We start from the raw sequence: 24,381 nt of genomic DNA on the forward strand, positions 1-24,381 counted from the left end.
TATCAGTCTTTATTGGTCGGCTCTACTTTGAGCTAGGCTAAGACTCACCTCTGTTAAAACTCTTCATGCAAATCTAACCAGAACATTTTGAGTATTTCTGCTAATAGGCAAACTGAACCAAGGTAGTAATGATGTCACTAAATGCAGCTAAAGGTATGTATTTGCAAGTTGTATGTAGTCCACTCTGTGAGCCAAAGGTTCAGACTTTGCTATACACTTTTCTACTCTTGGATATCTGTGTGGTATCACTAAAAAGGGGATGGGACTAATATGGTCAGCACAGGCACACATATTTGCCTGTGAGCACAGAAGTAACACCCACCAACCTTCTGTTTAAAAGGTGCAACCAATCAGAACAAAGCTGGCCAAAAGGGAGAAGGAAGGGTCTTAACCCTTTAAGACCTACCATAGAACCAAGCCCGCCAGAGCTTATATTATATTTTTACATGCTGTAGGGCCAATTTTGGAAGCATTTCAAGTTGATATACATCAATACAACCATTATATCCCAAATTTTAATAATATGTCTGCATTAAGTGCATAGTAATTATATAAATTGCAAAAAAGTGCAATAAAGTACAAAAAAATGTAAAATCGTTTTTGTTTTTTTAACATATATTTCTATTTAGAGAAATTTAAGAGGCTTATCCCTCAAAACTGTAAATACAAAAAATTTTCACAAAATAGTTTCCCACCACAGGAAATTTATTTTGAGTGTCTTCATAGTTTTATTTTTGAAATACACCAATTTTTATATACTGCAGGAAAAACGAAAATAAATATTATAATGCAAATTTGCAAAAAAAGCAGCATATGCATCAAAATAAACTATTTCCAGCAGTGCAATATGAGTCCTAAGCATCCCAGAAAAGACACAGAAAGTCATAAAGTCAAACATAACTTTTAAAAACACCAGTATAGGCTCATAAGGCCCTGATAGTAAAAAACTACATTTCCGCAAAATGACGTCACTTCCGGTTTTGGGCAGGAAATGGAGGACATGCGATAGTTCGCGCTGATGGACGTAGGAAGTGTTACAAACAGCTGATCGGATCGGCAAAGCGTGTTTCTGGAATGTTATGTTTTTGTTGCTGCAAGTGCTTTTTATGGAGTTTTTGCAAAGATATATGTGGAAGGAAACCGTGACCGAGGACAAGCTGATAGCATAAGATGTAAGTACAACTCCTCTGGTTTCATATGCAAAAAAAATTATTGCGCTAGCTTACGTGGTTCCGGTTCTACAGGTATTTAAAAATAGTTACACAAAACGGAGCGTGCTGCTCTGACCGGCTTTAAAGGGTTAAAACGGCTCATTTCTGAAAAATGTGAATTGAAGGTCACCAAGGCCCAATTTAAGATTCCAACAATAAAAATATGGAGATGGGAATTACCACAATAGATAACCTTTAAGGAAGAAAAGATAAAATATTACAGTAAAATTATACTTTATGGTCCCAATATGACATTTCTCTTCACAATTTATGTGGTCAAATCACCTTATAATATTTTTAATTTATGGAAAAAATAATTACCTTCCTCACACTCAGAATGTGAGGAAGGTAACTGGCAATACAATAATACAAGAGCAAAAAGAACAAGAGTAACTATGCTTCATGGAAAAGAAGTGATAAAAGACCAACAAGACCAAACATCATCGTCATCTGAAACAACTGCTAAATTAACCCTTCAGTTAATATCAACAGGAAAGCAGCTTTAACATGAAATCAATACTGAATGTTTAAAATATCAGTTATTGCACAGATGAGTACATTTTAAACTATTATGTGAACCAACTTGTCTAGAAAGTCTGAATCCGCTAAACCATGCCAGAAAATTTTAAACCATGATCACAGATTTACTGAAAATCTTTGAACTGTTCAGCCTATCCACATATTAAATTTCTGATACTATATTTCAGAAACATGTGGCTAGTAAATGTTTGTGATTATTATATGACCTTTTTCCTTCAGAGAGGTGTTGTTATGTTTTATCCACTCAAAAAACCTGGTCAAGAACAGAGTTTTTCATGGCACTACTCTTGCCTCTGTGCCCTTTAAAGCAAAGTCAAATCAATAAACCTACAAATGTTTTCAACACCAAGTCACTTAAATGCACTGCAGGCTGTGTTTGCTTCTTTAATGTTGTGTAATTGATTGTTTGATTGCACTGCTTTAAAAAATGTTATTGCCATAGCAGTAACACAGCGTAACCTCTGGTCCTCCAGCTAAAGGACACACACACTCTCTTTGTCTCCTTTGCACCACTGTTATGCACCACAAATTGTACCAAAAGTACCAGCAGCAGATAAGTGCTTATTGGTGCATCATTAAATCACATACGGCTGCACACCCAGGAGACAAAGTGGGGCTGCTGGTGGGGGGGGGGGGGGGGGGGGGGGGGGGTTCTGCTTGCTTCAAATAGGTCAGCGGTGACTACCAAACCAAGGCATCAGACACAACAGCTGCTCATTTTGCATACGCACGCACGCACGCGCACACACACACACACACACACACACACACACACACACACACACACACACACACACACACAGCCTACTATCCTCCCATCATACCCTAAGATGACTGTCTTTACACGCAAAAACCAGATGTACAACCCCCCCATCCATCTTTATTAATCCCCCTTGGATTTCTCCAACCCATGCTGAGCAGATGTGCTGCTGCGTGGCATTTAGTGGACATCAGCATCATGCCAAACCACCTGCGTGCCCTGGGCTAGGACAAAACCTCTTCTCAATAAACTACTCCACCACTAACTAAGACATAAACACACTTCAGTTTGCTGTAATAATTAAATAAAGCTGTTACAAGTGAATTCGTTTGTGGGAATAACTGGATATTACTTTAACAAGTGAAGCACCAAGCCTGCATTTTCAGAGGATGAGGATCAGCTGGAACACGACGCTAAGAGGTTTTTTCATGTCCTTTGTGTAGCTCTGGATTAGTGTAGCGTGTGACCTTTAGCACAACATAATTTCTGATCTCTCCCATCTATCCTGTTATGCCTGTTCCTCTGCTAACGAAGCAGAACAGCTTTGAGTACGGCAGGGACAGAGTGTGAAAAATCCTGTTAGATTGCCTTAATAATACCAAAGCTAAACATAATAAGAGCATGATATAGTGCCGGCTGACAACTTTAGATTAAAGACAGCTTGACAAATGTCGCCCCTGAAAAAAACTGAGAGGTGAAGTGCAGCAGAAAAAACAATCAGCCTTGGTACAAGCTGAGTCAGCAGTCTCTTTGAGGAGACAAACATGCTTACTCCAGACTTGATCTACACCAATAAGGTTTCTGTTGTTGGTTATTATCACACTCAACTGTCATTAAAACCAAGAACAGAAACTATGCTGATGCTAGAGATTCAGGGTAAAGGGGTCTCAAACTTACAGCTGAAGTCCTTTGCACGATTTCAGTAGATTTCACTTGAAAAATCCATAATGACACATGCCCATACGCTCTAAAACTTTTAACAGAACAGCGGGTTCTTACCAAAGCATGGAAAGAAGCAGTTTTCTGAAGTAAGAGCAAGTACAACAAGTACACATGTAGACTTCATCACCTGCTTCACATGCTATATACATGCAGAACCACAAGATGTCACGCTGGAGCTCAGCTGCTTCCAGTGGACTGCAGCCCAGCTCATTGCTAAATTCCCCCCAGGTGTCCTAAGAGCCAAAGCCTGGCCCCATAATTAAGCCCATGTAGTATGTCATTTATCGGAAGCCTGTTTCAGTTAAGTGCTATCGCATCAGCTGCACGAAGAACACCAATACAACTAGAGCAAGCTATATCCAACACTCACACTGTAGCATACACTGAACTTGACTAGATTTGTTGTGATAGCAGGTCAGAGGGCAAGCATAAAATGAAGTATGAGGCATGGACTGTAACTTTACCTGTCTACTGTCGTGGCACTGTTCAGCTTGCAGCAGGTCACTATTGCAAAACAATGATTACAGCAACCAGCTGCAGACCAGCATATTGGGGTCTGAGACAGTACGACTATGTGACAAAAGACTCAGGAGGCGCAGATAAACAATCATCAAGGAGCTCCACAAAAGCGAATCGGTCAAAGCGCTAGCAGAAAAATACAAGACAGGAAGGGATATGGATAGCACAAAGTACTGGGCTTTAATATACATGGATGGCCTGCCCAAGTAAAGTCTATGTGTAGGAAACACTGTCCCAACATCACGATATGGGTCTGTCCGCGCTCTGTTTCACCATGTTTGTGTATCTACTAGAGATGGCACGATACCACTTTTTTATGTCCAATACCGATACCGATATCATAAATTTGGATATCTGCCGATACCGATATGAATCCGATATAGTGTATTTTTTAATCAATAAAACAGTTTTTTTAATATCTTGCTGCTTTTTGTATAAGTTCATACTCAAGTTAAAAAAAAACAAACAAAAAAAAAAACACTAAAGCTATTCTGTTATACCTGTATGCAAAAAATACACTGCACCAAAAATATTTCATAGTTCAGCAATACTGATCAATCTAATAAACTTAAACCTACTCCATCCTCCCTATTCTGGTATTTTAAAGAGTACTTAGCAGAAATATTAAGCAACCTAACTAACAACAGCTTATCAAGCTTAAACGTGCTGCTGTTGTTCAGCCGCTGGTTTCCTCTTTCTGGCGCGAAGTGAGCAATAAACAAACAAGAGAGACGGACTTGCAACAGAAAAGCCAATCAGCTGATCATTGATCAGTTTCATGATTGAAGTAGAAGCAGCAGAGGGAGAGATAGAGAAGCAGTCGCTCCATATATCGGTTGTTAAGCTTAACGCAGGAATGCTTTACAAACATTCAGAGATGAACTTACACACTTGCTTTACTTCTCTCTGGGATAACTTCCTCGGAGATGAAATGCCGGATTGCTAGTGAGGCTAGAAATACACACAGCCGCTCTATCACGTGAACCGTACTGCTGCTACGTGCTATGGTTATGAGCCGAGTTACGCCATGTCGCAAGTTTTGTGAGGTGCTTTTTTGATATTTAATGGATCAGATTACATTTTTTTTTTTCATTTCTCTCCGATATCCGATCCAGTAATTTACGTCAGTATCGGACCGATACCGATACGTAATATCAGATTGGTCCATCTCTAGTATCTACTCTGTGGCACTTAGAATATGCACAGATATGCAGAAACAGACACACAAACGCAGAAAAGAATAAAGTTTTTTTTTTTCTTTTGGTGAACTGGCTGAACGTTTAGTTTAGAATTTAGTTAGTGCTCCTACCTGACTCACTTTTGTGTTCTTTATAAACTTTGGGGGCGACCAACATGCTAACATGGACACAATGCTGGACCACTTACCAAAACAAGCATAGGGAATGGATTTAAATAGTTATCAAATAGTTTTCTGCTGCTAACATTCAAAATCTCACTTGCAGAAACCTTAACTTTTAAAGAAGCAAAGGTTTATCCAGATAAAGGGATTGAGAAACATCACCACAAAATACTGCAAGTTAAAATGCAATAAAATTGACAACTATGCTCCAAGTGTGACTGTCTTGTTGAGCTGACCGTAGAAAACATGTTAGAGAAGAAAAACTACTTTTGCATTTGAAGACGAGTTCAATGAGGATAAGAATTTGAGCAAAGCCTCGTGTGTATCTAGCAGATCTATTGATGTTTTTTCACTGCAACATGACACAGATAAAAAGCGGATTTCAAAATATGAGACGTGCTAGAATGTGCTGGTTGATAATAAGGACATGTGCTCTCACCTCAGAGGTGCAGGTGACTCTGCGTGGGTGAGGTGCCTCCTGCTGGAGCTGATACACTGTGACGGGAAAGAGGCCATGTTATAAAATCATCAAACAATCATTGAAAACAAAGAAGACAAAATATTTAGGTATGTTTGAAAAAAACAAACAAACAAAAGGTATATTGATACTTACAGTAGGATTTCCACACTGGTGGCCTGTATTCATCATGATCTGAGGACACAGAAAGCTCTCATTTAATTCCTTTAATGCAGCACCCCCATGTGGAGAAAACATGACAGTGACGCAACAGCTCTGTGTCTAAATTTTAATTTTAATTCATTAAACATATAACTGCATCAGAATGCGGATGTATTGATCAAGTCATTATCTCTTTGACATTAGACCAGCGTAAAGAAAGGGGAAGCTTAATGTACAGACAAAAATCAAATGTTTTACAATCACATCAGGGAAGAGCATTACGATTTTAGGGCACTCACACAGCTAAGCCTTGAAATTGCTGAAGCAAACAAGCCAAACAAACACAGAAATCTACGCTCCAACACTGACAGCATGACTGCTTTATTTTCTAGTCTGTATGCAATTACCTTGGGACATCAGAGTGATGGATTAAGTTTTTTCCACAGCAGAAACCACACAGAGCATAATTGGCGACTAAGTGGCTTAATGAATAAATCTACTCCGTGAAGCATAAAATGCTGTGAAAGATTCATTTATACCGTGGTTGCTTTTAAATGAGCTGTGCAGTGTTTATCTTTGTTACCCTCACACTAGCTTTTACTGTCAGCTCCCCTCCCTTCCTCAGGCCGTGTGAAATTAATTGTAGATGGATATCAACATCATGGCAGTGTTCCCCTGTAGTTTTATTCGGTTGTAACACACCATAAACAACACTGACAGTAGTATTAGCGAATGTGATTAAAACTAGAGATGGACCGATCCGATATTACGTATCGGTCCGATACTGACGTAAATTACTGGATCGGATATCGGAGGGAAATATAAAATGTAATCTGATCCATTAAATATCAAAAAAGCACCTCACAAAACTTGCGACATGGCGTAACTCGGCTCATAACCGTAGCACGTAGCAGCAGTACGGGTCACGTGATAGAGCGGCTGTGTGTATTTGTAGCCTCGCTACCAAACCAGCATTTCATCTCCGAGGAAGTTATCCCAGAAAGAAGTAAAGCAAGTGTGTAAGTTCATCTCTGAATGTTTGTAAAGCATTCCAGAGTTAAGCTTAACAACCGATATATGGAGCGACTGCTTCTCTATCTCTCCCTCTGCTGCTGCTACTTCAATCATGAAACTGATCAATGATCAGCTGATCGGCTTTTCTGTCGCGAGTCCGTCTCTCTTGTTTATCGCCCACTTCGCGCCAGAAAGAGGAAACCAGCGGCTGAACAACAGCAGCACGTTTAAGCTTGATAAGCTGTTGTTAGAATTTATTTAATATTACTTTCTACACCAGGATCCTTTTCTACGTAGCTGACGGCTGGTAACTGTGCAGGGGCGGATCTAGCAAAGTTTAGCCAGGGGGGCCGATAGGGCACGAACAGGGAAAAGGGGGCACAAAGACATACTTTTCTTTCTTATTCTCATTTAAAATGTCTGGCTTTTAATAAATAATTATCTGAATCTTACATCCAAAGTTTTAATCTGATGTAAAATGTATAGAAGTCCATTACTGTATATAGTAACTATTAAGTCTAATATACCCTAGTAAGCTATAGTACTTCATCATCTGTGCAGTCTGCAATTTTGTTGAAGAAAGATGTTGAATCTATTTAATTATTCTTGAAAAATAACTGATTTCTGTGCATTTTTTTTCACACTGCATCAAATTATAGTTTATTACGTCAATTAAGCATCATGAGGTGGAGGGTGGGTGGTTCCCTATTTTTTTTTTTTTTTTTGCTGGGAGTTTTAGAATCCTATTAGTTAGGTTGCTTACTCTTTAAAATACCAGAATAGGGAGGATGGAGCAAGTTTAAGTTTATTAGATTGATCAGTTTTGCTGAACTATGAAATATTTTGGGTGCAGTGCATTTTTTGCATACAGGTATAACAGAATAGCTTTAGTATTTTGTTTTGTTTTTAACTTGAGTATGAACTTATACAAAAAGCAAGATATTAAAAAAAACAGTTTTATTGATTAAAAAACACACTATATCGGATTCATATCGGTATCGGCCGATATCCAAATTTATGATATCGGTATCGGACATAAAAAAGTGGTATCGTGCCATCTCTAATTAAAACCGAAACACTTTTGGCCCCAGGCGCTGGTGTGGAGTCTGGGTGAACTCTTGCGGAGCTGCTGAGCACTTCTACTCAAAGACACCCATTGTGGCGCCTGTAAAATCCCAATGTACACATTTAAATTATGCACTTTACATCTATTGCATGTGTTGTTACTGCAATGACCTCAATTCCCAACAGAAATGAGATTTAACACTTCCACTTGTACTGGGACAAAGTGAGTCTTGTTACATAAGCATGACAAAGGCATCATCGGTCACTACGACATGCTGTTTACTTTATCCTTTATGTGCCGTAAAGCATAAAACAGGTTGTTAAAGAGGAATCAGTCACGTAGTTGCAATGAATGATGTCTTGCTTCTTTGTACTTCATTATACTGCAGTTTCTATTCGCTTTGTTTATATCTTATTCTGCTCTGAGTTTGGCATTTTGTGTATATTCACAGCACTGAGCAAAGGTTTTGAGTTACTCCTCATCTTTTCATCTGGTGTCCAGGATTTCTGAAGCTTTTTCAAAGTTTTCCTTTGGACACTGGCTGCTTCTTCACTCTTTTTTAGTCCTGTCCTTGTGTCTCACTTGAGTTAGCATATAAAAACATCCTCGCATAAACCAAGGCGAAAAGATGCAGGAAGAAGAAAATCTTACGAACCTACACTTTCTACAAATAAATATTTTATAAGGTTATTTACAGTAGCAGAATGCCTATATGCATACATGTAAATGTACCTATACATTTACACATAACCACAAAAACAGACAACTCCAAAGCAAAACAAAAAAAAATAAGCATAGCAATTTTGAACTGAGTTACTGGCCATTGTATACAAACCATTAAAGATATAGCTTATCTGACTCATGCTGTGAAAAGTGAGATGTGATTTATAAAGTGTCATGTTCACAGTGCTATGTAAAGCTTGTTTTTGATGATTCCATAGTTAGTAATGCTTAAATTAGCTAGCTTTGTTTCAAAGCACTCTGAGAAAAGTAGTTTTCTCGTTTGCTCAGCAAAACTGTCTTATATCACATAACTTCTGCAGTATAGCAGGTAATATTTCACATATTGCTTTGAACAGTCAATTAGATTGTATGTACAAAAAGAGTGGAAATAAACATATCAAAAATATCGTTTGTGAAAATAATTAAGAAATCCTACACTGAACATCTAACAAAAACTAAATTAAAATACTTAAAGTGGACCCCTATTTTGTGTCACATATATAGGGTTACAGCTTCTACAGAGTTTCAAATTATGAGGTCAGTATGTGTACAGTAATCCCTGTGAGCCAAAGGCTCAGGGTTTGGACTGCTCTGAACACAGTGTTTGAGCTTTTCGGCTGATGTGTGATGTCAGTGAGAGGAGATACCTGCTGTTTTTGAACAACAGCCAATAGCAGAAAGTTAGCTTAAAGTGGAGAGTTTTAGATAGCTGTTCAGGTCCTGTGTGAAGGCAAATCATAAGATGAATTAAGCTTATTTTAAACATTAGGCCATGCAAAGCTACTTTAGCAGAATCCAAGACCAAAAATTTGAAACTGGAAATCAGTACAAAAGGTCCTCTTTAACCCAGGCCTCGAAAATATATTTTTGTCAGCATCTTGCCAATTCAGAAATGTATTCCGTCTTCCATCTTCTTTGCATGGGTAAAACTAACAGTCCGCTTCCTGTCCTTGTGTACAGAGGCCACTCTACAAGCCTTATCTATTCAACACTTGTCGTCTCGGTATCCTGTCTTCAAAATAACTCCAAATCCTCCCCGGGCAATCGTCTCACCCTCCTTTTCTTGAGGTAACACAGGCTCAAAGATACACAAACTAACAAGAACCCAGACAAAACACACGGACTGTTCACACTCCCGGCATCTGCAACAACAAATGGGCACTTTTCCTCCTTCATAACACATGTAAGAAACACTTGGCCCTTTGCTACATTCAGAAAATAAGGGTTACAGTAAATTGCCTCGTATATTTACATTAAAAAAGCAAACTTTAAAATACAACGGGTTGCTAAAGATTAAACGCTTATGACCTCTTAACAAAGTCACATTTCAAATACGAGCTGTTAGCGGATTGTCTGATGTCCTGAAAGGAATGAAAAATAAAATAAAATAAAGTGAAACCACTGATGGCTATGATATTATATATCATATCATTAAAATACTATCAATATGTAGAGCTAGTTGCAACACTGAGAGCTTGGCTGTTTATTACAGCTACCAGGGGCACATCAGCAATATAATATAATATAATATAATATAATATAACCAGCTCGCACTGGAACGGTTCGCAGCCGAGTGTGAAGCAGCGGGAATGAGGATCAGCACCTCCAAATCTGAGGCCATGGTTCTCAGGTGGAAAAGGGTGGAGTGCCCACTCCGGGTCGGGGATGAGTTCCTGCCCCAAGTGGAGGAGTTCAAGTATCTCGGGGTCTTGTTCGCGAGTGATGGGAGAAGGGAGCCGGAGATCGACAGACGGATTGGGGCTGCGGCTGCAGTAATGCGGACGTTGCACCGGTCCGTCGTGGTGAAGAGGGAGCTGAGTGTAAAAGCGAAGCTCTCAATTTACCGGTCGATCTACGTCCCTACCCTCACCTATGGCCACGAGCTGTGGGTAGTGACCGAAAGAACGAGATCGCGGATACAAGCGGCAGAAATGAGCTTCCTCCGAAGGGTGGCTGGCCTCTCCCTTAGAGATAGGGTGAGAAGTTCGGCCATCCGGGAGGGGCTCAGAGTAGAGCCGCTGCTGCTCCACATCGAAAGGAGCCAGCTGAGGTGGTTCGGGCATGTCCCACCGGGAGGAGGCCCCGGGGTGGATCCAGGACACGCTGGAGAGATTATATCTCTCGGCTGGCCTGGGAACGCCTTGGTATTCCCCCGGACAAGCTGGAGGAGGTGGCTGGGGAGAGGGAGGTCTGGGCCTCTTTGCTTAGGCTGCTGGCCCCGCGACCCGACCCCGGACAAAGCGGATGACGATGGATGGATGGATGGATAATATAATATAATATATATGTATATAAAAACCACTGAACGATGACTTTTACTTTTGAAGGAAATTTTACTTATAATGGGAATACTTATCTACACCGATTCAATTCAATTTTATTTATATAGCGCCAAATCACAACAACAGTCGCCTCAGATTTGACATATTTATATTGCACATATTATGTGAGTCATAATAAAAATGAATAAAGAAAAAGAAAAAAAGAAGATGAGAAAGACGAACATGAGGAGCCTGTAGAGAATTTACAGAGCTTGTCTTGGAAAAGCAAAATATATTTGGCACAACAGTGCATTCAGATCATACTTTTGATTGCAAAAGATGGTAGACAGTACATCTTGTTAAAAAAACAACAACACAAAAACCAAACCATAATTAAAAACAAAGTGTCCTGGAGTCCATAAGAAATGCTATAAAGAATTAATAATAATAATAATGATAATAATAATAATTATAACTGCAAACTGAACCACTTATGGCTATAATGCAATACTAGTTTTCCTTATTTAAAGGATCTGGATTTTTCTTCATTAAATCAAGTCTACTATTTGAAACTTCTGTGAATACGACCACTGACCACTTTTCATTTTTAAACAACATGTTTAAACAACAGATTGGAAGTTAATCATAAACAAATTAACACACCATTCTTAAATCCATAAGACATTCCAGGGACAATCGTGTACTGTGAGATGCTGCTTACCAAAGACATTTAGGGCCATCTTGATTCTAAGATAATAATGATGATGATGATGAACAATTAGGCAACAGATCCAAATTTCCACCCTCTCAGTTTAAATCCTGAAAGAGAAGAGGACACAAGCGGAACAAGGTGAGAGTGCAGCCGCAGCTGGAGGTGAGCTACCCGGGTCAGAGTAAAACCAGCTGAGTAATCAGCCACAATAACAGATAACCACGGTATATAAGAAAGCTAACGTTAGCGGATTCACTTTAGTTGGTAGGCTGTCCTGGAGGATAAGGCGGCGCTGGTGGACCCTTTTCTTTTAAAGTTACACTGTGAAGACAAAGCATTTGCTTCGTAGCAAAATAAAAGTGCAACAAACACGGCTCCCAACAATGTGAGAACACACGCTGGTTTTAGTAGCCCAAAGGTTAGCCAATAAGACGTGGTACTCACATCCCCATTCTACATTATAGTCGCCATCTTGCTGGGTCACGTGATCAGTCTCACCCTCTCTCCCTCTCGCTTTCTCTCTCTCTGTCGCTCTCTCGCTCTCTCGTAACTATGGCAACAGACCTGGCTGATGCTGCTTCGTGGCAAAGAAAGACGTCGTCGATGTGGGGCTGAGGTTTTCTTTTCGCCTCGTAGAATTATTATTTGCTTTTATTGGTTGTCGTGGAATGCGACAAGTGCAATGAAAAAGTGAAAGAGAGAACCAACCACAAGAATATGAGCTTGTTCAACCAATTTATACCGCTTTCGTGAGCAGTACATATGGTACACATATAAAAACAGTTGTTCTGCCGGAAAGCCTCGTGGCCGGTTAGCTCAGTTGGTTAGAGCGTGGTGCTAATAACGCCAAGGTCGCGGGTTCGATCCCCGTACGGGCCATTTCCAGCTTTTGTTTTTTTTTTTTCCCCCAAAAAACCCCCTTTGATTTTAATTATAACAAATCATTTTTTCAACCTAATAAAAAAAAGAATGTAAACCATCGCTGTTAGGTGAAATGATAGAAAAAACTCAAAAAATTCGACATTAAATTGTAAAAATTGTCAAATTAAAGTGAAAAATTTGTATGAAGTCTCCATTGTGTTGTAGTCCTTACTAGTAGTTGTGTAATTCTGTAATTTCCCATTACCCATTGTGTAATTTTGGATTATCTTCAATATTGATATAAAATTCAAATGTTTTAATCTAAGCAATGTTTACTTTACTCCTATTATATTCTGATATAGTCTGTTTTCTGGGGCCTGAATAATTTGAATCTCTATTAAGTTAAATAGGCTGTAAAGTGCTCATTGTGAGAAACAAACCAATGGCCAACACCTTACTCAGGCCGTGCGATGGCGCTGCTGAGCCGCCCAAGTTGCATTTTCTCTCCCTGACACCACCACCACCAGTGCCGGGGCGCACGGAGCGCTGGAGGCGGTGTGTGTTGCTCTTTATTGTTCCAGTAGAAAGCTCAGTGCGCGGCTTCCCACATTTGTCTGAATGGCTGCCGCGGACAAACCACGTCCCACCTGAGAGGGAGCGGTTCAGCTGCAAGCAAGAGGAGCACCGCGTTCAAAACTTACAACGTGGATTTTACCATCTGCGGTGGACATAAAAAGCTCTCACGGACGCACATTCAGTGGATCCTGGAGGAAGAGGGGGGGTAAGGAAACCGTGCCATCCGGATTGTGAAGCGAGCTTAAACGCAGTGTTTCTGGTATTCCTCGCACAGTAGGTGCAGATTCAGACACCTTTACTGCATTATGTAGACCAGTTTCTAGGAATAGGAGTCGTTGCTTTTTTAAAATGCAACAGTGGGTTAAGCGCGATGAGTCCGATATCTTAAGTCTAAGCTCGCTTCGATTGCAGCCACCAGTCTGTTCGTTTTCCTAATCGGCTGAGCTTTAGGAGGTCCAGCAGAGCTTCTGTTACTGTAAGCTTAAAGATAGACGAGGATATGCTCCTCCGATTACTGCTACATAAAACTTCAAGATTATTATAGTTTTAACACTTTAATCTTGAATATTTTCCACTTTATTAGTAATTCCAGTATTTTGTATTAATAATGCCACACACACATGCACACACCAGCTCAGTCCCTGGACTGTGAGCAGGTTGCCTTGGCCTACTGACATCTTTGCCCTGGGCTAAAGGATTACTCTGCTAACCCACATTGTAGGGTTCTCTCTGCCAACTGTACTCTGTACTGTATGAGTACGTCTCTAAATGTGGCTCGTCGAAGTGTGCGTGCGCGTGCGTGCGCGTGCACCTAACAAAGCTGCTAGTTGATCTTTGGTGTTCTCAGAGACAATCCCCCTTTCACAGTGTGCACCTTTTAGGTGTCACAATCAGCTGGTAAACAAATCCCCTCCCTTTATTGATTTCTGAGAGACACATACTCTTCTTGGACCCCCTCCATCTTTCAGCATGAGGTCACAGGGTCAGCATCCATGATCAACAATGGTTGGGTGCTCAGGTGGAAATGCTGCCTGTTTGGTTTTGCAATCAGTATGACATGGTATTGATTGCCACGTGGTGTTGATGTTGCACTCCATTTCTTGCCCACACATACACACACAATACAATCTCTCCTGAGGGCAGTAGAGCAGCTTAATGGCTCAGCAGGTGGATGGTGTCACCTTGGTGGAGTCAAGCCCAGCCACTGATCTGTCAAGGAGCGCAGGTGTAGCGGGCTCGCTGTGTCATAGCCTTGATCTCACCCTCGCCAATGCTTGTCGGCTTGGGTGTCATTTTTCACTCGACTCATGTAGAATACACAGAGTGAAAATGTACACAACAAACAACACTGTCAGGTAATGGATCCCCTTTAGTGTTCATTGGCTTAGTGCATGTATTAGTTTTATTGTGTGAGTTTCGGGGGTGGGGTTAGGGGTGGGTGTAAATATATGGGACATAATCTGGAAGCAAGATCCACTTGCTTAGCTGTTTCCACACCTTCTCACCATATGTCGCTACTCAGGATGCCCTCACCAGAACACACAGGGATTTTTTTTTTCTGCACAAAACAATGCTCAGTATGCACCTTCCGACTGACCTACTGACTGATAGTTGCGTGCATGTGTAGTCACCAAAAGATGGACATAGCAACATAACATCAGCCACTGTTTTTTAAGCCTTAAAAATGTTCCCAGTGCTAGTTATTTGGAGCTTTTTTTGGAACTGAATTAACAGCTAGCTCTAAATAGCTCTGTTATCAAGATGCATCTGTAGAGTTTAAGGGCATGTCATACAGACACAATATCTGTTAAGCATCAGCTCTAACCAACACTGATGCGCAGACTTCATGAACTAGGGGTAACACACAAAAAGCCATGTCATTTGTCAAATATTTGTCATTCATTAAAAAAAGAGCTTCTGACATGATGGAGAAGTATCAGTGATCAGTGACTCCAGTTCAGTTTCTTGGGCTTATTTTTTAACAATATATTCCTTACAGTTTTTGTGAAAGATTTATGTTGCTTGTAATTCTGTAAATTCAACAATTTTAACATTGAAGTTGGAGGTTCTGATCCAAGAAAATCCTGATACAGTGGTATGCGAACAGCTAAGTAGGGAATAATTCAAACATATTTACCACTAGAGCCTATGTCTCAAGTACTTGGAAAGAAGGCAAATAGAGTTCTTTTGGTATGTGAACATGTTTTCATGTTCACATACCAAAGTAAAGAAGCCTCTTGGAAGAAAGAGGCTTCTTTAGTTCTATAACAACCTATGGAGAGTCCCTGGTATATAACCCTTAGTTTTCACATCCAATGGTTCTTTTACTCTGATTCAAATCAGTTGATGAGTTTGTAAACTTGTAGCTTTTCCCTGTAATTTGACTTCTTTTTACACAGAGTAGAATCCAAGTGAACTAAAATGCATCACAGTCAAAGGAGCTTGCAAAGAAAAGCGTCTGGACTTCTTTAAGTTACTTGAAGACGTTTCACCTCTCATCCGAGAAGCTTCTTCAGTTCTAAGGTCAAATGGTGGAGAGTCCCAGATATAAACCTAGTGGGAGTAACCCCCCACAGAGGGACAAAAGGACCCCCTGATGATCCTCTAATCGCCTTAGCCAAGGTGTGAAACTGGGTGTGGGTCCCAATCAGCCAGAGTTTCGGGTGAGTTCATTGTGAAACCTGGCCCCACCTTATCATGCGAATTCCTGAGATGACCTGGATGACTGAGAACCTTCACAGACATAAAATGCATCACTACAAACCAGATGAGAATGTTATTGGCCATATGTGTCCGGAGAGGGGAGCAACAAAAGTAAATGCAGGGAAAGGGTCCTGTGTTGATCTCCTATTAGAGAACATGTAGAATTTACATTTTCATTTGACTGCGAGTTGCTAGCCTATACATACCTTTCCACTTCTATAGTACCTTGCTGCATCCCAGAATGCAAAGCATACGTGGCTATGGGAAATTTTTCTGTAGCCCAAACTTACAACGTATTAGAGATGGACCGATCCGATATTACGTATCGGTATCGGTCCGATACTGACCTAAATTACTGGATCGGATATCGGAGAAAAATAAAAAATGTAATCCGATCCATTAAATATCACGAAAGCACCTCACAAAACTTGCAACACGCTGTAACTCACCTCAGAACATTAGCACGTCGGAGCAGTATGCATCACGTGATAGAGCGGCTGTGGCATGCGGGACCTGTCGGTGGTCTGGATAGCATGTGGAGCTTCGCTAGCAACCCGGCATTTCATCTCCGACAAAGTTATCCCCGAGAGAAGTAAAGCAAGTGTGTAAGTCCATCTCTGAATGTTTGTAAAGCATTCCTGCGTTAAGCTTAACGAGCGACTGCCTCTTCTTGCTGCTACTTCAATCGTGAAACTGCTTAAATGATCAGCTGATCGGCTTTTCTGTGCGAGTCCGTGTCTCTTGTTTGCTTTTGGCCCACTTTGCACCAGACAGAGGAAACCAGCGGCTGAACAACAGCAGCACGTTTAAGCTTGATCAGCTGTTGTTAGAATTTATTTATTATTACTTTCTACTCCAGGATCTTTTTCTACGTAGCTGACACTGGTAACTGTGCAGGGGCGGATCTAGCAAAGTTTAGCCAGGGGGGCCGATAGGGCATTAACAGGGAAAAGAGGGCACAAAGACATACTTTTCTTTCTTATTCTCATTTAAAATGTCTAGCTTTTAATTATTTAATATTTATCTGAATCTTACACCCAAAGTTTTAATCTGATGTAAAATGTATAGAAGTCCATTATTGTATATAGTAACTGTTAAGTCTAATATATATACCCTAGTAAGTTATAGTACTTTTTCCTTTGGGAAGGTACCATCTGTGCAGTCTGCAATTTTGTTGAAGAAAGATGTTGAATCTATTTAATATTTCTTGAAAAATAATTGATTTCTGTGTATTTTTTTTCACACTGCATCAAATTAAGGTTGATTACGTCGATTAAGCATCATGAGGTGGAGCGTGAAGGGTGGTTCCCTATTTTTTATTTATTTATTTTTGTTGTTGCTGGGAGTTGGAACCCTATTAGTTAGGTTGCTTAATATTTATGCTAAGTACTCTTTAAAATACCAGAATAGGGAGGATGGTGTAGGTTTAAGTTTATTAGATTGATCAGTATTGCTGAACTATGAAATATTTTTTTTTGCATACAGGTATAACAGAATAGCTTTAGTGTAGTTGTTGTTTTAAACTTGAGTATGAACTTATACAAAATGCAGCAAGATATTTAAAAAACAGTTTTGTTGATTAAAAAACACTATATCGGATTCATATCGGTATCGGCAGATATCCAAATTTATGATATCGGTATCGGACATAAAAAAGTGGTATCGTGCCATCTCTACAACGTATACCTGGTATTTGATTCTGATTGAGGTGTGATCACATTCACACCATAAATGAACCGCTTTGGAATGGGTTACAGTCTGAATTTGAATTTTGGAGACTTTAGCTATGTTCCAATAACCTTGGAAGTCAGAACTCTAGAATGACTTCACTTCCTAGCTAGTGTGTTCCAACAGTAAAGTCAGAAAAGCAAGAAAATCAGGATTTGTTTTGGTTTTTAGCATTGTAGAGCCATTCATGTATGACTAGCTATACAGCATATTTGTTTGTCGGAACTTAAAAACACGCCTGTGGCACACGCATGGATAGAGCCTAGTCAGTGCTCTGCATATGGCTTGTTTAGCGAGTCATGAATATACAACGGCGGCAGTCCAGATTAAAAATTTTACAGTTTTACTGCTTGTACATTAACTGCTGCCATCTTGTATTATTCATTCTTGATTGTTGGGGTTGCTTTGACTTTCTGAGTAGGAAATTCAAGTTAAGGGGGCATTCCAGATTAAACTGGGAACTCAGAAATTTTGATTTCTGACTTGATCTGGAACTCAGAATTAGTCCCACCCTACTATCATGTCTGCTATTCTGGTCATATGATTCAAGGTTTGAGTGGGGCTAAATCACCTGTGAAAGGGATCCCAGGACTGCACTGTAGCACGCTGATTGCTGGTGAGCTACCACAGAGGTGGTCAAAGTCAAAGTCCTTCTATGAGCAAGTCTGGTATCATGGGCATCTTAGTAACGCCTCTGGGCCATTATTTTGGCGGTTACTTTGAAGCACTATCTAAATGAGCTTTCATTTAAGTTACCACAGGAAATCAAAACTACTTGTGTAGTTTTGATTGCTGACGTTATCCACCAAATAAGGTTTTATAAATCCTTTCTCATGGATCTTTGAGGGCCATATCGCTCTCTTGCTATCTCTGGTATTGGACATATGTGTTATGCCACTAGCAGGATATCTGTAATATCCTGATATAACTGTGATAGGAAAAAGTAACTGAGGCCAGAGATTATGTGCTAGTTAGTCTTTTAAATTTGTGTGGGCAGTACTTCCATGAATATTTTCAGGTTTGGGACTGTTTGTCAAACAAAGACGTTTAAAGATTTCCACAGACATTTCAAGGAATGTGTAACACTTTTTTTCCCCGGCATGCATATTCTAATTTTTTTATAAATTACATTATGATCAAATGATTGTGTTATGACAATGCTGATCCAACCTTATGAGGTGAGGCAAGTGGGTCCTTACTATTTGTAAATGTTTGTATTATTCAGAGTTTTTCTGAGAATATTACCCCAGCTCTACCGTGTTACTTTCTCTCTACAGTGGCCCTGACACAGTGCTGTTTAAATATGACTGCAAAGCTCCCTTCATTAGCCTAGCAGTGCACCTGTGTTAGTTTCATCTTGTGATCAGTGATCCTTTTTCACAGCACAGTTTCTGCTGCTCCTTTTGTCAATAATTTAGCTTTTTTTTTAACCAGCACACTCATCAGTCTGTGTACAGACTTCCAGCTTCTTGCATCTCATTTGGCCTTGACATTTTAACCAAACTGCTGATTGCTAGACCTGTTTCACAGCCGACTGACTCTTCCCATTGTGCAAGCTTACACAGATTATGTAATGTCAGACTTCTCACTTCAAAAATGACAAAGCGTTATCTAATTTTTTAACAGATTGGGGTCAGAGTTGGTAATCCTTTGTATGAAAACGATCTGAATCAAATTGGTAACTTTTCTCCCTGTATGACATAAGGCTGTCTCTCATGCACTTGCAATCACATCCGATTCTCTTAGCTTGGCTTCCCTCTGGCAAACTCTTGGGAAACTTTCAGCTAGTTCAAAGCCTGGTTGAGAGGCCTAGGTCCCCCTGAGTTAAAGCCCCACTGCTGGAAGCTCCCACAGTAGCTTCCTTTGTGCCTGCATGAGCAGCTTGCTCTGTATTCCTCTCTTGCACAACAAAACTCCATGTATAATTCTCCCAGGCTCTAAAGAGGAGATGATGAAATCCCAGCTTCCAAATTCCCTCTTTCTAGATTTAATTGGTGGTGAATTTGATTGTCAGTTTAACATGTAGTGTGTTATTATCAAGGTTCCGATTTCTTTTATGATGGTGAAGTCATTGAAATCATTCATGGAAGAATCTGTATTATTTTTATTTTAGTTCCCAGTAGATTCCTTATGTGAGCTTTTCTTTAAAAGACTGAAGACATGCAGACAACAAATCAGCTCTGCTGCCTGCAGAATATCAGCTGGGCAATTGATACGTCATTGTCAGTGAATTATTAGAGCTATAAAACTGGTTTTTGACTTGGGTAATACAGGGAGCTTTAAGTTTGTAGTTTTAAAATATGTAACATTGTTTTGTCAAGCAGGACAGTGGCATGTAAGTTTTACTATAGCTTAAAGGAAGGTGTTGGTCACTGTCTCAGTGCTTCCAGCCGTTACAGCTACCAGTGAACAACTGCATGGCACTTTCATTTCATTGCAGAAGTGGTTGACAGAAACAAAGGAGTGTTCCCACTGGTGTAATGAGTAACTTGAATGTCAGATCCCTTTTTATTGTCAGGTCACTTCCTTGGTACGTCTCCAGTTTCAGGTTTTGTGACTGAGGTGTAGAGAAGCAGTAACCTGTGTGTTCATGTGAAGGGATTACTAAGGATGGTGCTGTTTTTTTGTTTTTCTTTTCTATTGCAGTGTGGTGTTATTAGCCTGGTTATTTCTGTGGGGGAAAAAAATCACCTCAACTGTTCTGGGGTCAATTTTGAAATAAAGGTTTGATAAGGTTTGAATGATCATGAAAGAAATAAGACAGATGTCGAAGTTTCTTTATTTTGACCAACAGTTCAAAATGTTAAGATGTGGCAGCCAAAGTAGGAAGTGCCACTAACTGTAGTTCCTCTAGTGCCCATTTGAGGCCGTTTCCAAAAGTGGGTCAATCCCCATAGGGTCCCATGTTAAAATACCGGCTTTACAGAATACAGCAACTAATACAGCCCTCTACAACCACCTTATCCCTTTGTTACATCTGTGCGAAGTCTAAGTTTTCTTATAACTCAGCTGTTGAAGCTTAAAGTTTGGGGCCTTTCTGCTTTGACTGACAGGAACCATAATAGCCCTATTCAGAGGACTAGTACTTATTCGAACTGAGTGTACTTGGTTTCAGTCGTTTTCCATTATGATTGAGTACACCCTAATGTGCATGGATGGGGTCATTATCGAACATGGCTGAAAGTCCATTTCAGTCAGTGTATGTGGCACAAACACAACACAACAATGTAGGACATCAATGTTATACCTGCTGCTCAGTGTATGGCTTTTTGTTGACTTGTTGACATCATATTTTTAGAGCATTTCAGATCGCTTGGAACCCCGGCCAAGTAGGTGCTAAAAACGGACCTGGTCCCAGGTACTACCACCTAATAGAAAACCCTAAAAGGCTAATCGAGTCCAGCCAAGTACTTAATAGTGGAAAGGGTTATAATACCATTACAGACAGCTGCAACAGGTGTTGTTAGACTAACTCGATTCACTTACCTGGATTTCTCAACCACATCTGTGATGCTGGTGCCTTTTTGTAACATTTTTATTGTGGTTTATTGCAAAAACTATGACTGTGCTTTTGTGAATAACATTCAAGGATTTTGTCTGCATACCTTGCTTGCCTAAATATTTTGACATCTGGCTCAAAAAATTCACTCAACCTGTACTTTATCCCCAAACTAGATACTCGTCACAGTGGCTTCACCACAGTGTCCTGTCCTCGTAAAACCACAAATTATACATCAGTTTGATTCTCCAGATTTGGGCAAAGGAAAGCTGTATTTTTCAGGCACATTTATAGGAGTCTTTGGAACAGGACAGCTCCCATCAAGCCTATGACACACTGTATTTGCTCTTGAATTATGGGCCCGGCATTGGAAGTGGTGAATGAAGCTCACATAGTTGGGGTGGATGTTTGCCATGGTGGAGTCTCCCTGCTAACTGCACCACTCAAATATTTACAACAAACTGAGTTGTTGGTGAAAAGGAAACAACAGATTTGATTTGATTTTTTCCACTGCAGCTTAGTGGATGACTCATAGTTTACAGTCACACTACATCTGTTGTGTGATAATAATGATCAATTATGTTGACCTTGAACAAGAAGCTGTGTTTTCTAAATGATGTTTACTACTGGGTTAGAAGTGGACATTGATGTCATGATTTATTGACAAGAAATGCCTCTGTACATGATCTCTCTCTTTTTTTTTTAATATTTAATTTTTCTCCAGACACAAACCTCAAAGTCTGCTGAGCATTGCTGGAAACGCTGGATAATTGATCCTGTGTGTTAGTGTGTCAGGGCAGCGCAGCACTGTGTTACCCTCGTCCTTTGCCCCCCACCCTGACTGTCTTCTAAAACATTCCTCAGCTGTGATATCACCAGCAGTCCTGAGGGGTTATTTACTGTCTGAGGTTGAGGTTTATCAAGTGTGGGATGGAGGTGGGGGTGTTGTGTAATTGAATGAAAGCAAAGGGGGTGAGGGGCACAGATTGAGTGTCTTTGTGCGTTCTCAGACCGTATCTCATCTGCCCTACTTGTGACGCTTTATTCAAGTCTGAACTGGCCTTAAACAGAGCTCTGTGACTAGCTCATAGGAAATCCCAACTTCATGCTCTGCAGCTGGGATACATGAGTGTCTAGCTAGGTGTGAGCAAGTCTGTCTGATTCTGTCTGAAGTTTATGCTATGTATGCACTCATTTCATCACTATAGTCAATAAATAAATAAAGCTCATCACTAAAGAACTCAGATTAAATGTCTTTTGGTTTGTACATTGGGTAAGACCAATTTAAAGCAAAGATTGGATAAATATGGGAAGACATTTCACACATTTCTTGAAGTAATTAAACTTTGGAGTTTCTCTCCAAGCAAAGTGCCACAAAAGAACCTCTTACTCCCTTTCTTTTCTTTTCTTTTCTTTTTAAATAAGGTGCACAGGTCCTTTATTTTCATGTTTCAAGAATAACCTCCAGTTATTCAAGAGATCTCTCAGGTTTGCATTAATGCAGTTTGGCCTGTGTTTCTTTAAATGCTAATGACGTTTTTAGTCCTTCAGACACCCACAAAAGGGATTTAGAATTCCTATAAAAGCAGTATCAGGATGCCTTTTAAGGAAATTGTGCATGCAGATTTACTAACACACAGGATGTGATGCAACTGTACTGTTTATAGTGAGGGCCCAAAGCATACAAAGAGACAAACTCCAATCCCACATTTTCAGAAAATTCTCTTTTCTTTCTCCACTAGACGTGAACAGAGGTCCCTGCAGCTCGATAGCCTCTTACTGTAAGGTCTGTCATCATGGTCGAACCAGCCGACAGGTCGTCCACAGCCGGGCAGAGGCTGGGTGCTCCTGAAAGCTTTGGAGTGTCCACCCTAGAGCCAGGTCTGCGCCCTCCTGCCCAGCCTCCAGGACGCCAAGTCTCCATGAGGGTGCAGATGCTTGATGACACACAGGAAGTCTTCCAAATATCGGTGAGTAACATAATGTTGGATTATTGCAGGCATACTTTAGTGATCCAGAGGGATTTAAAATAAACATGTGGGAAGTGAAGAGTGGATGTGTGAGGTTTGCACACATCTTACTGTCCATGAAAATATCCACAGCAGTGGTTGTGATGGGAGTAAAACAGGTGTTCAGCTTGGTAGAACCTTCTTGTGTGTTGTTATTGCAAATAAGCAGTGCATGAGTTTAGTTTCTTTCCATTAACCCATCAAATTTCCATATTTGTTTTTTTTTGTTTGTTTGTTTGTTTTTGTTGTTTTGCTTTTTAAAATATTTACATGCTTTCATTTCATTTGGTAAATGGACTGGGACTTACACTTTTCACTACAAGCAACATTCACTCATGGATGGATGACTTGAGAGCAAGTCTGGGTTCAATATCAAGATGAGGGATACTTCAGTTGTATTGGCCCTGTTGGTTGGCGATCCACTGGCATTTCACTATTGCATTTCACGATAACTGTGTAACTGTCTGTGCTGCTCTGTACTTGGTGGAGGATGTGCTTCCAAAGCGCCCCTTTATTTATTACCTAAGAGCCTGTTATAAAACCATCGCTGCTCTTGGGTAGCACAAAAGCCTCAAAGAATAAACCTGTGCTTCTGTTCAGAATGTGTAAAATGACTTTCATAGTCTTTTTTAGATTTTTGGCATCACGAAAAGGAAGCATTTGCAGAGTGACATTATTGCCTTCAATGTTCAGATAAGATATTGGTTTGTTTCCTTAAGCCTCTCTCCATTTTCTCTTCATCTAAGCATGTGTTTGTCATTTATTTATTACCCTCTTGCTAAACTGTCACTTTATTAACTGATACAAGCAGAAAAGGAGGGTAAAATGTTAAACTATTTTTCCACAGTCCCCATGGAATTCATCACCAGTTTTTGCTCCATAGAGATGGTTCATTTTGTTCCATCCACCTTGAGTCTTATCTTCAATCTCCACTTCCTTGTGATACACGGGAAGTGGGACAGAAGCCAGCTTCCTGTCCGAGCACACCACACCTACAGACTCCTGTTTTGGCTTTGCAGACAGAGGCAGACTTTATTCTGTTTTTTTTGACTACTTCCCAGCAGCTTGTGTTTTTCTAAACACTAAGCCTGCTCCCCTTTTTATAAAAAGATTGCTGTTATGGCATGTGTATATGTAGTAAGCAGTCCTGCATTTGTCCTGTGTTCCTAAGTTTTCATTTTCTTCTTCTTTGCTTTTATTTAGCCTTAAGCCTCCCTCTTCTGTCATTTACTCCATCATAAACATACATAACTGTATATTACTGTAGCCAGTATTCAC

The 24,381-nt window shown here is 40.1% G+C and overlaps 2 protein-coding genes and 1 non-coding gene across 9 annotated transcripts in view; 2 read left to right on the top strand and 1 right to left on the bottom strand.

The window, feature by feature from the left end:
• The window catches only part of LOC101479218 (N-chimaerin), a 30,738-nt gene extending 18,483 nt beyond the window's left edge, over positions 1 to 12,255 (bottom strand). Inside the window, exons 1-4 of one of the 3 annotated variants that reach the window (XM_004570128.4) lie at positions 12,172 to 12,255; positions 11,737 to 11,834; positions 5,946 to 5,984; positions 5,772 to 5,827 (exon numbers count right to left, since the gene is read on the bottom strand). In XM_004570128.4, the coding sequence (XP_004570185.1) occupies positions 5,772 to 5,827; positions 5,946 to 5,984; positions 11,737 to 11,755 (114 nt within the window). In that variant the 5' untranslated portion in view covers positions 11,756 to 11,834; positions 12,172 to 12,255. The other 2 variants (XM_004570129.5, XM_012924377.4) reach the window with 2 other exon arrangements.
• Positions 12,256 to 12,532: 277 nt separating this feature from the next.
• trnai-aau (transfer RNA isoleucine (anticodon AAU)) lies at positions 12,533 to 12,606 on the top strand. Its single transcript has one exon. It is a non-coding gene; the product is annotated as a tRNA-Ile (tRNA).
• Positions 12,607 to 13,098: 492 nt separating this feature from the next.
• Positions 13,099 to 24,381, top strand: part of LOC101479692 (FERM, ARHGEF and pleckstrin domain-containing protein 1) — a 70,203-nt gene continuing 58,920 nt past the window's right edge. For 3 of the 5 annotated variants that reach the window (XM_076880207.1, XM_076880209.1, XM_076880208.1), the window contains exons 1-2: positions 13,100 to 13,369; positions 22,837 to 23,064. In XM_076880207.1, coding sequence (XP_076736322.1) covers positions 22,891 to 23,064 — 174 coding nt within the window. In that variant the 5' untranslated portion in view covers positions 13,100 to 13,369; positions 22,837 to 22,890. Of the gene's footprint in view, positions 13,370 to 22,836; positions 23,065 to 24,381 lie in introns of all 5 variants that reach the window. The other 2 variants (XM_076880210.1, XM_024798819.2) reach the window with 2 other exon arrangements.

The sequence above is a fragment of the Maylandia zebra genome, linkage group LG23 (genome assembly GCF_041146795.1).
Source record: "Maylandia zebra isolate NMK-2024a linkage group LG23, Mzebra_GT3a, whole genome shotgun sequence".
NCBI classification, from domain to species: Eukaryota; Metazoa; Chordata; class Actinopteri; order Cichliformes; family Cichlidae; genus Maylandia; species Maylandia zebra.